At 28.5% G+C, this 11,006-nt stretch overlaps 1 protein-coding gene across 1 annotated transcript; it reads left to right on the plus strand.

The window, feature by feature from the left end:
- Positions 1 to 453: 453 nt before the first annotated feature.
- LOC125815042 (protein DETOXIFICATION 29-like) lies at positions 454 to 9,025 on the plus strand. The gene is made up of 8 exons (XM_049494450.1): positions 454 to 863; positions 1,934 to 2,203; positions 2,284 to 2,555; positions 3,299 to 3,385; positions 7,257 to 7,313; positions 7,595 to 7,952; positions 8,051 to 8,137; positions 8,800 to 9,025. Exons 1-8 carry the CDS (start codon positions 516 to 518, stop codon positions 8,863 to 8,865), a joined length of 1,545 nt encoding a protein of 514 aa, XP_049350407.1. The 5' UTR covers positions 454 to 515; the 3' UTR covers positions 8,866 to 9,025.
- The last annotated feature ends 1,981 nt before the right edge of the window (positions 9,026 to 11,006 follow it).

Here is an 11,006-nt window from a genome sequence, read left to right on the forward strand (position 1 = left end):
GAGTTAAGACTTAAATGGTTTGAGATTGAACCTAATTCAAATTATCTTGAACTCAATTCATAAAATTATGAACGGGTTGGACAAATTACATATATATATATATATATATATATCCACACCACTACACCAAAAATGATATTTAATAACAATAACTTAATTGCCATCAAATATGTATTTTTAGTGGAAATTCACACTCTTTATAAATGTCGTTAAAGCCTATAGCGAGATTGGATCCAATGACGATTAACTAATGTCGGTAAAAGCTTTAAACCTCTTGCTAATGTGTATATTTATTATCATTAAAAGTTGTTTTTGCTGTAATGCACACACATAAATATAAAATAAATCTTTTAAAAATATAATAAAAGTGTAAGATAGGAAACAAATAATGCAAAAAGATATATAGTGTCATATAAGTTAAGAAAATTCATAGAATTAATTACTCATCCTTAGGTGTATATCTCTCTATATATATACCCATACAACAAATCACTTTGTTTTATTTCATCCTTTCAATGGAAGACCACAACTCTAAGCAAAATGAACCTCTTCTTTCACAAACCGAAATCAGTACATCTGATCTTGATAATAATAATAGTCTCATAAGAAATTCTTTTGGTTCTTCATTTGTTGCTGATGCTGATGATATTCCACCTATCACTGGAATTCAAGATTTCTTTAGAGAGTTTACTGTTGAATCTAAAAAATTATGGTACCTTGCTGGTCCAGCTATTTTCACCTCAATTTGTCAGTACTCTCTTGGTGCTGTTACTCAAACATTTGCTGGTCATCTTGGCACTCTTGAACTTGCTGCTGTTTCTGTTGAAAATTCTGTCATTGCTGGTTTCTCTTTTGGTGTCATGGTACGTAATTCTCATTGAAAAATGTTCAGTAGCTATTGAATCGGTGAGAAAAGGGAAAAAAATGCTATATTCTCTTTTACAAATTATTAGTTATTTCAGTGAGAATTTGTTTTTCATCATATATTTTTATGGTGATTGATGAGCTGATTTAATGTTTTTTTATAAGTTATCAGTTATTTCAGTGAGAATCTGTTTTTCATCATATATTTTTCTGGTGATTGATGTTTGTAGTCATTGTTGCATCTCATAATTATTGGAATATTTTGTTCATCTTAAATATTAGTTGTTGAAAAAAGAAAGTTTGTTGAGAGGAAAGAGATTGATAATTAGTTTCATCTCACTATGGACCTCACCTCACAGAGTTTATCATGTTAGGCCTCCCCTATATCAAAAAAGTAAGTATTTAAAATTTATGAGTTTTGAACTTTTTATTTTTTTAGGTTATTGATTTTTTCAATGATTTTCAAGATGGATCAAGAATACATAATTATTTTATTATTATAATACATAGAAATAAGATATATTGTCCTTATTCTTGAGAGATTCCCTTTTTACCTCTTTCATATAGAAATAACTATTGCTTTGTGTATCTTGTTGTTTTAATAGATAACTACACTTTGTAGTTTTCTAAATAAAAATACAAAAAGAAATTGTATTATTATCTTAAAACCTTATTTTTGTATTATATGCCAGTGGCTTAGAACTTACTTGAAAGGCAGATATTGACTATAATTTCATGGACCTCACATAGTTTATCATGTTAGGCGCCTCATATCATGTTGTAAATGCGGAATCAGTGTTTGAAATTTATGTATTTATTTTAAATTAATAATTCGTACATATTAAATAATTTTTTAAGATATATATAATATTTGAACCAAAGCTACTAGAATTAGCTGTCATCATGTACTAGATATTTAATCCTCAGTGTGCAAGGTGTTAAGCCCTAGATTAGTTCGTTATGAGTTATTCCCCGCCTTTAGAAATCTTTACCTCAAGAATTAGCTTTTCGGATTGAGTTACACCCCGAAATCTATTCAATTTTTTTTTGTTTTGTTTTGTATGGACAGTTGGGTATGGGAAGTGCACTAGAAACACTTTGTGGACAAGCATTTGGAGCAGGACAAATTGACATGTTAGGTGTATACATGCAAAGATCATGGGTTATTCTCAATTCAACAGCAGTAATCTTAATGCTTCTTTATATTTTTGCTGCCCAATTTTTGAGATTAATTGGACAAACAGAGGATATATCAAGGGAAGCAGGAAAAATGGCTTTATATATGATTCCTCAATTATTTGCATATGCTATGAATTTTCCAATAGCCAAATTCTTACAGGTAACAGAGACGAATTCACGATTTAAATTTAATACTATAAACTTAATGTGTTGAACATTTGATATTTTGGTGATTTTTAGTCACAAAGCAAGATTATGGTGATGGCATGGATTGCAGCAATAGCTTTGGTTTTTCATACATTTTTTAGCTGGTTGCTTATGTTGAAGTTGGGGTGGGGACTTGTCGGTGCCGCGGTGGTGCTCAACTCATCATGGTGGTTCATAGTGGTGGCGCAAATGTTATATATATTTAGTGGTACTTGTGGACAAGCATGGTCAGGTTTCTCATGGAAGGCTTTTGTTAATCTGTGGGGCTTTGTTAGGTTATCTCTTGCCTCTGCTGTCATGCTATGGTTAGTAAATTAATCAACATTTCGTTTTCTCTGTCTTTGTTCTGTTTGCTTACTACATATTCAGTATAATCTCAATAAGTCGAGTTTAAAAATGATAGAGTACTGTACACAGATTTTATTCCTATTTCAAATATAATATTCCATCTTAAACTTATAAAACCAACTATTTTATTAAATACCCTTATGAAAGAGAAGACTAAAAACCATATACATAGTTGATACACATATAAGACCAAGACACATATTAGAGTCCAAATTTGTTAAATATTTGGGGATCTTTCTTTTTGCAATTTTTATAATCTTTGAGAATGACAAGAGCAATTATGCAAGAAATCAATCTACCATAAATTTATTTATTATTTCCTAACACGAAAAGTATACTGTTTTTTAAAAAGATCAAATAAGATAATATCATCAGCAGTACCTTTGAGACTTTTGGTCTAAGTCGTTAACTATTTTTGATAAGTGTAATTATTATTGTTTTGTTGATGTCGCAATTAGAGTAATATATATATATCAATAAGGGTTGTGGTGGAGCGATAAGTATTTCTTCATTCTTAATTAAAGTTTCAAATTCGAGTCTTCCTGAATATAGTGTCACCTTTGTTATGAAGTATTTTACCACCGAATGTGAAATTTTTCAATACAGATCTAAATTAAGTCGAATTCCAATCTAAATACTAGACACGGGATGAGAAGCCAACGAAAAAGTTAAAATAATATATATATGTATTTTTATGCAGCTTGGAGACTTGGTACTTTATGGCGTTAGTCCTGTTCGCTGGTTATTTGAAGAACGCAGAAGTCGCTGTTGATGCCTTGTCCATTTGGTGAGTGAACACAAATTACATTTGTCTAAAAGTTGAGCCCTTTATTGGCTACCATTATTTACTTTTGTCTAAGTTGAGCCCTTTATAATATTTATTTATTCATTACCATTAGTGCTATTTGTTAGGAGTAGTATTTTATAGTACTATATTTGTCTTTTTCCTTTTGCTTCTAGTTTATTTGTAGAGTGTAGTATTGAAAACGTCCCTGAATTTGACATGAATCATTAGTTTTGTTTTTAAATTATTGACAGTTTTAAAAATATTTTTTTATTTGACTAATTGAGATTTAATACACTCCTGATTGCTACATGGCATAGCAAGTGGTCTCATGAAACTCTTGTAGGAGCATGGGATTTTTAGGAATGTATTTCACCCATGTGATAAGATTGGAGGTCTATTTAATTTTAGTTAGTCAAGTAGAAGGGTTTTTTCAAAGCTGTCAAATTTTTTGGGCATAATACATAAACATGATCATTAACTTGACTTCAACTCACAACTATGACTTTTAACTTTGCGTGCGCACAAGTAGACATTTAAACTTATATAAAATTGAACAAATAGACACATTGACCCTATATTGCATTCTACATGACAATTTTGTGTCTTAGTGGAGTTCTACGTGAATTATGTCATGTAAGATACGGGTGTCTACTTGTTCAATTTTATAGTACTAGTTTAAGTGTGCACTTGTGCACACCCAAAGTTGGAGGACATAAATGTAAACTAAAGCCAAATTAAATAACATGTTTATGTATTATACCATAATTTTAAAAATAAAACTAATAATTTACACCAAATTTAAAAATGTTTTCAATACTTCTTTCTCGCACTTATTCTATTATATAGTGAATAGCTAGATTAGACGATAAATTATTGTTTAATTTGACAGTCCCACATTTTGTCCCTTAACATTTGGAGTAGGTGTAAAGTAATTTAGAGATTAAGAATGTAATAATTATACTAATACCCTACTCTTTATGAATTATTTACTCCAATATAATAATGTATCATTTTCAGCAGAGTCTGCCTTTTACTGCTAACTAGTGTTAAAAGGCAAAAACAAACTTTGATACGGCAACGGAGAATAAATTTAATATACCTAATTTTATAACTTGTATATACCAACCATTCACATGAAATATAAATTTAAAATGTCAATATGCAAAGGTTATTGGGAAAGTAGTTGCATTAATTAATTGTATTGGACGTTTCTAAATTCTTGTTATCCTTGTTAAAATGTATAGTATTTGATCATTTTAGAAAATTAATATAATTAGTTGTTTGTTTCTATTTTTACCTACTATTAAAAAGTCAATATTTTCCCACTATTATTTAATTATGTATGGAAAGATTGAAGTTTTCACTATTTCAGTAAAAAAATTATTATTTACGTGTATTTTTCTAATAAACTGGTTAAGTGAAAATATTTTATCATTTATTTGTAATGGAAAAAACTTTTGTTTCTAGTACTGAACCTTAGCCATAACTATGAAGAGATGCTAATATAGTGCAAAAGAGAGAAATATTATTTTTATCATTCTAAATATGTGAGAGTTCCTCAGTCCGACGAAAACAATGAAAAACTGTCACGTAGGTCAACTTAAAAGTCCAATGAAAAACCATCACGTAGGTCAGCTTAAAAGTCCGCCCATCTTTTCCTTTGGCTTTACCTCAAGCCGAAAAATGTGGGCCCTTGTTTCTGCCTATTTCACATTTTTCTATTTTTCTTCTTGTTATCCAATTGCCCATTAACAATTCTCATTTCCTTCTTTTATTTGTTCCTCACAGTTTCTTTTTTATTTTTTCCCACTTTATTTCTTCCTTTAAAATTTAACATTTTGAAATTTAATTACTTCATTTATTAGCTACAAAATATAGTAGAAAGAAATTAAATTTTCTAAAAAGATTTAGTTGATTCTTAAAATTCTATCATTGTCACATGAATTTAAATAAATAGAATAAAATGTATTATTAAAAATTACATAAGAAATACTATAAATTACAATAATTAGCAACTGAAAATATTTTTAAATCATATTGGAAATTTGGTTGGCTAATTAAAATAAAAGAAGTATCATATATTATTTGAAAATGGCGTCAAAAGTTCTAGAATTCACAATAAATTAACAACTGAAAATATTTATGATTATTCACGTGAATTAGAACATGAATAACATATATTATTTAAAAATAATGCGCAAAAAGTACTATAAATCACAACAAACTAATAACCTCAAATATACATAAAAAATACTATAAATTACAATAATTAGGAACTTAAAAAATCTCTCTCTCAGCCAATACAAAATATTAATAACCCACATAATTTGCATAAGAAATTCCAAATTAATTTATTCTTTCTGTAAATTTAAATTTTTAAAATCGCTCTCCCCATTAATTAGAGTCTCACTCTTCTCTTAAGCCAGTGGATATGTTCAGAAATGATACATCTCTTTTACATGAAAGTAAATAAATTATAATTACATTTAGCTCTTAATAATTATATATCAAGTATAATATTTGGTGGAAATCAATTAAAATTAAAATTTATATGTACATTTAAATTTTGTGGTATATATCAAATATATTAAAATATTTTTTAATTTTGTGATCTTAAATAAGCTATACAAAAAAAGTTAAAATTTAAAGGTTATTATCTTTTTAATATGAAATAAAAAACAAGTTCATATAAATCGAAACGGAGGGAATCATATTTTAAAAATGAAATATATATATATGCAATTGTTAGAAAGAGCTTCCACAAATATATTTTAAAAAATTCTTTTGTCTTCCTTATATTAATTTGTGCGTATAAGTGGAGTTTTAAAGATTTGAACATTTTAATATAGAAATATAATTATTTGAAAACTTTAGTACTTTTTTTTTCTTCTTTTTTATTTGTTATATATTTGACAATTGCATTTATTACCAAAAAAAGAGCTTAAAATCACAAAGTAACAATTTAAGATTTTTTTTTTTTTTTTTAAAAAAAGAAGTTAAAAACCATATAGAAAATTTGATTGACTCTCTAATTCCATATCGAAACAAAAAAAGTAACATATATTGTTTGAAATTAACATAAAAAGTACTAGGAATCAGAGTAAAATAACAACTAAAAATATGTGAGAATCATATAAGAAATTTAGTCGACTTTCCTAAAATCACTTGTGTCGCGTAAAATGGAACAGAAGGAGTAATATATATTATTTGAAAATGTCATAAAAGGTACTATAAATCACTATAAATTAACAATTTAAAATATTTATTTAAAAAAACACATACAAAAAATTTAGTTGACTCTTCAAATTCCATTTGTGTTACATAAATTGAGACAAAAAAATATACGCAAAGCTTGCGCTGGCGCGGGCACCCAATATCTAGTATTAAATAGAAAGAAGTAATAAATAAGAATAATTTAATCAAATTACTCTCTGGTTAATATTTTTTAAGGAATGTGTAAAACAAAATAAGACAAGTATTTGAAGAACGGTAGGAATACTATACTCCAAGAAAGTAATAATTGGACAAACTCAGAATTAAACAAATCAACTTTAAAAAACACAGCTAACGTTAGTCTAAACAAATCAATAATTTATTTTTCGATGCAAGAATATATCACTATTCCCCCTTCAATATTTTGTAATCTAGGATTAGTAAGGTTTTAGTATACAATTTTATTTACACCTTGTGTTTCTAGTTAACCGATATCCATTTTTATTTTATTTTTTTATTTTTTACTTCTAAAGTTAAATTAATTAATATGATGCAAATTTTAGGATAATAGGTTAAAAAGAGTATTTACCAAGGCTCTAGACCCCAAAATATGCACATTTCTAGTTCATGTTTGTCTAAAGAAATTGTGGAATTGCAGCATGAACATACTAGGATGGGCAGTTATGGCAGCTATTGGATGCAATGCAGCTATAAGGTTCGTTACAAATCCAAAATGACTATATTAATTATGTATCGGAGTCGTTTGGTAGCTGGATAAGAAATAATAATTATTCATGTATTAATTTCCGTATAACTTATATGACGTTTGGTTGACGACTTAGAAACTCACATAACTACATGTGTAAGCTATGAGGGAAGGTGAAATAACTAATATATGAATAACTAATATCTGCATAACTCTAACCAGCTACGAAACGACCCCATAGTGGGTCTCTTATACATACATCTAACATGATGAGATAAAATATGTTTCAGTGTTAGAGTGTCAAATGAACTCGGGGCAGCTCATCCAAGAACGGCTAAATTTTCAGTGGTGGTGGTTGTGTTCTCTTCATTCTTAATTGGGCTTCTCTTATCGGTGTTTCTACTGGTCTTTCGAAGTCAATACCCTAGCTTATTCGCCGAGAGTGAATCAGTTAAGCGTCTTGTTTATGAATTGACACCATTACTAGTATTTTGCATGGTGGTTAACAATATTCAACCAGCTCTATCTGGTGTTGCTATTGGAGCTGGATGGCAAGCTTTGGTTGCTTATGTCAATATTGCTTGTTACTATTTGTTTGGTATTCCATTGGGTTTAATTCTTGGCTATAAATTCAACATGGGTGTCCAAGTAAGTGCAACATTTCAATTTTGTATACGTAAAGTAGACCTTTTAATATTTAATTAACCTATTATTTAAGTACTTACAAATTTTGTTTATGATGTTAGGGAATTTGGTATGGAATGGTTAGTGGAACTGTAATTCAGACATTTGTACTCTTTTGGATAGTTTACCAAACCAATTGGAACAAAGAGGTAAGTAATTACTTGTTATAATAGAATGTACATAGTAATAACGCGAAAGAACTTTATATTGTTGATGTATATAAATTAAATCATCCGTCCCTTGTAATTGAGTTGTCTTAGTTCCCTTTCCCCTCCCCAAACTCATAAAAATTGCCCTAGTACAATAAGTATTGAGAAAACAAACTTATAGTGCAACAACTTTATTTCAACAATAGATTTAATGGTCTTCTTACATAAGTTTTAGGCAGGCTGAAGTGCATATATATCCAATTTTAGCGCCATTTTTTAAGTTATGCCTGAGTTTATAACTTCAGATATATATAGTTCAGACATTTTGCGTGAACCCTAGGGATATATGATTGAAGTTTAGTCTTTTTTGTCTGAACTTTAGCCATATATGGTTGAAGTTCAGTCAGTTTGTCACATATGATTGAAGTTCAATCATTTATGCCTCAACTTCAGATAGAATATCAGAACTTCGACCATATGAAACTTTAGATTATTTCTTTGACATCAAATGTCTGAAGTTGGTCGATAGGTGGTAAACATGCAAAAAATTTAAAAATTTAGATACCCCATGAAAATTTTACAAAGTCATACTGGACATTGATATTTATTGGGCTTCTTCACTATCTATCAAAGTTTTGTAACACAAAGTATGAAAAATGCAGGCTTCTATTGCAGCAGCAAGGATTAAAATGTGGGGAGGGGAGCCAGCAAATGAAATAGAGAAATAAACTTTGACTTGGCAAGTAATTGTATTAATTAAGTCCATCAAATGTATGTGACAAATTTTTTGGAAATTTGAGTTGCTTTTGCACTATTCAATGTAACGTTGCTGCTCTCAGTACCTATTATATATTGAGCATTGTAAGGTACTTTTGCCCAAAATTATTCCTTTTTTGGAAGCTGCAAATCAAACCTCTTATACATCAATAAACGATAATATACAAAACTCTGATTATTTTTCTTACAATAATATTTAAAAACTTGATATATAATATTATACAAAATTATAGGAAGTCTTTATACACTCATATACAAATGCAGTACTATACAAAATTTCGACTTCGTCTTCACCCCTGAATCCAAGTATTAGATTCATCCAAAAACTATATTAAGTCGCCGAAATTTTAGATTTTAATCTCCTAGATACGTAACTGATATTTTGTAACAATACCCATTCAAAACAGATCTAGCTTATTTAAAGAAATTCAATTTTCAAACTTTGAGCTTCAACCATGTCTGACACCAATTTTTATTTAGGGAAAAATGACAAATATACTCCGAACTATTGTAAATGGTATGTAGATACCTTCCGTCATCTTTTGGAACATTGGTATCCCTGCCGTCTAAAAACTAGAACATATATGCCCTTCACTCTAACAGAAGACTAAATAGGGACATGTGGCATAATCTTATCCGTCCATCTGATATTTAATAAATGTCGGATCGGTGAATAAGATTATGACACGTGTATGTCTGTTAGTATAAAGGGTATATATGCTCTAGTTTTTGGACGACAGGGGCACCAATGTCCCAAAAGTATGACGAAGGGTATCTGCATACCATTTACGATAGTTCGAAATATATTTATCCTTTTTTCCTTTTATTTATAATTTGATCAAAACTTCAATATAAGTTGTGCTGGTTTAATAGATCTTTCTATTAGTTTATCTTGTAATAGTAATAACATTAACTTGCATAAAAAACCTCCACATTTTTGTTTTTTTTTAAATAGAAAAAAAGCTACACGACTCAATAAATCTCAGTCTTATAAATATTTATAATATAATTTATAGTTGTCATAAAATTACGCTAATTTAGATAAACATTAAATTAAAAACCTTGATTAAATCATGTAAAGTAACTTTATGAACTACGCTAAAGCATAATTATCTCTTCTTTTTTTCACTTAATAGCGATCCCTATTCATTGTAGAGATGAAAAAGCTTAATATCTTTTTGGTAAAAAAATCAGGATGATAGTTTGGAAAAAAAAGAGATGAAAATTTTCGGAGGAAGCTGAAAATTTAATTTTCAGATAAATTTGATGGATTGAGATTTAGGCCCGTTTAGTCATGCGATATAAAATCATGATTTGAAGTTGAAGTTTTGTTTGGACATGCGATTTAAACTTTTTATGTTGTATATTTTCTCAAAAACTCTTAAGTTGTAAAACTATTAAAATTATCCAATTCTTTATACAATCTTACCAAATAAGAACAAGTTTATAAAATCACATAATACAGTATCACAAAAATATTATTTAAAAAATCAATATTTATTAATCAAGCTTTAATTTAATGAAAATATAAAAATTAAACATAACTTGTGGTGTGCTAGTCTTTAATATAATCTTCTTACATAGTACGGACAATCTTTTCACGTTAAACTTGCATTTCTCGTTTATATGACTGAGAAGACGAACCAACATTGTTACTTTGAGCAATTTATTGATCAATTTTTTTGGTAAATATATTTGATAAAAAGAATAATGAATTTGGTGAATATAAATGATAAAGTAGAAATTGATTTAAAGTAATAATAAATTCTACGGAAGACATGATTTTTCTTACGAATAATTTAGATGATTAGTTGGCTTTTTGATTGTCCTTTCATTTTGCTTATTTCCTAGCTCTCTTTACAATTATTAACTGAAAAAAAAGAAGCAAAACATTTGACATTACAAAAAGTGAAAAAGTGTGTGTGCCTTTCAATTATCTTTCCTCTTTTGCTTTTCCCCCTTGCGATTATCTTATCAACTCAAAGAAAAGTTATCACCACTGCTTCACATTTAATCATAGGTATCGAATTTAAGTATTGGATATAAAAATTTTTTATGTTGAGAGCGCCTTTTCCAAATAAGCCCTACAATA

Source organism: Solanum verrucosum, unplaced genomic scaffold (genome assembly GCF_900185275.1).
Source record: "Solanum verrucosum unplaced genomic scaffold, falcon-dt-bn FXZP01000085.1, whole genome shotgun sequence".
Taxonomy (NCBI): domain Eukaryota; kingdom Viridiplantae; phylum Streptophyta; class Magnoliopsida; order Solanales; family Solanaceae; genus Solanum; species Solanum verrucosum.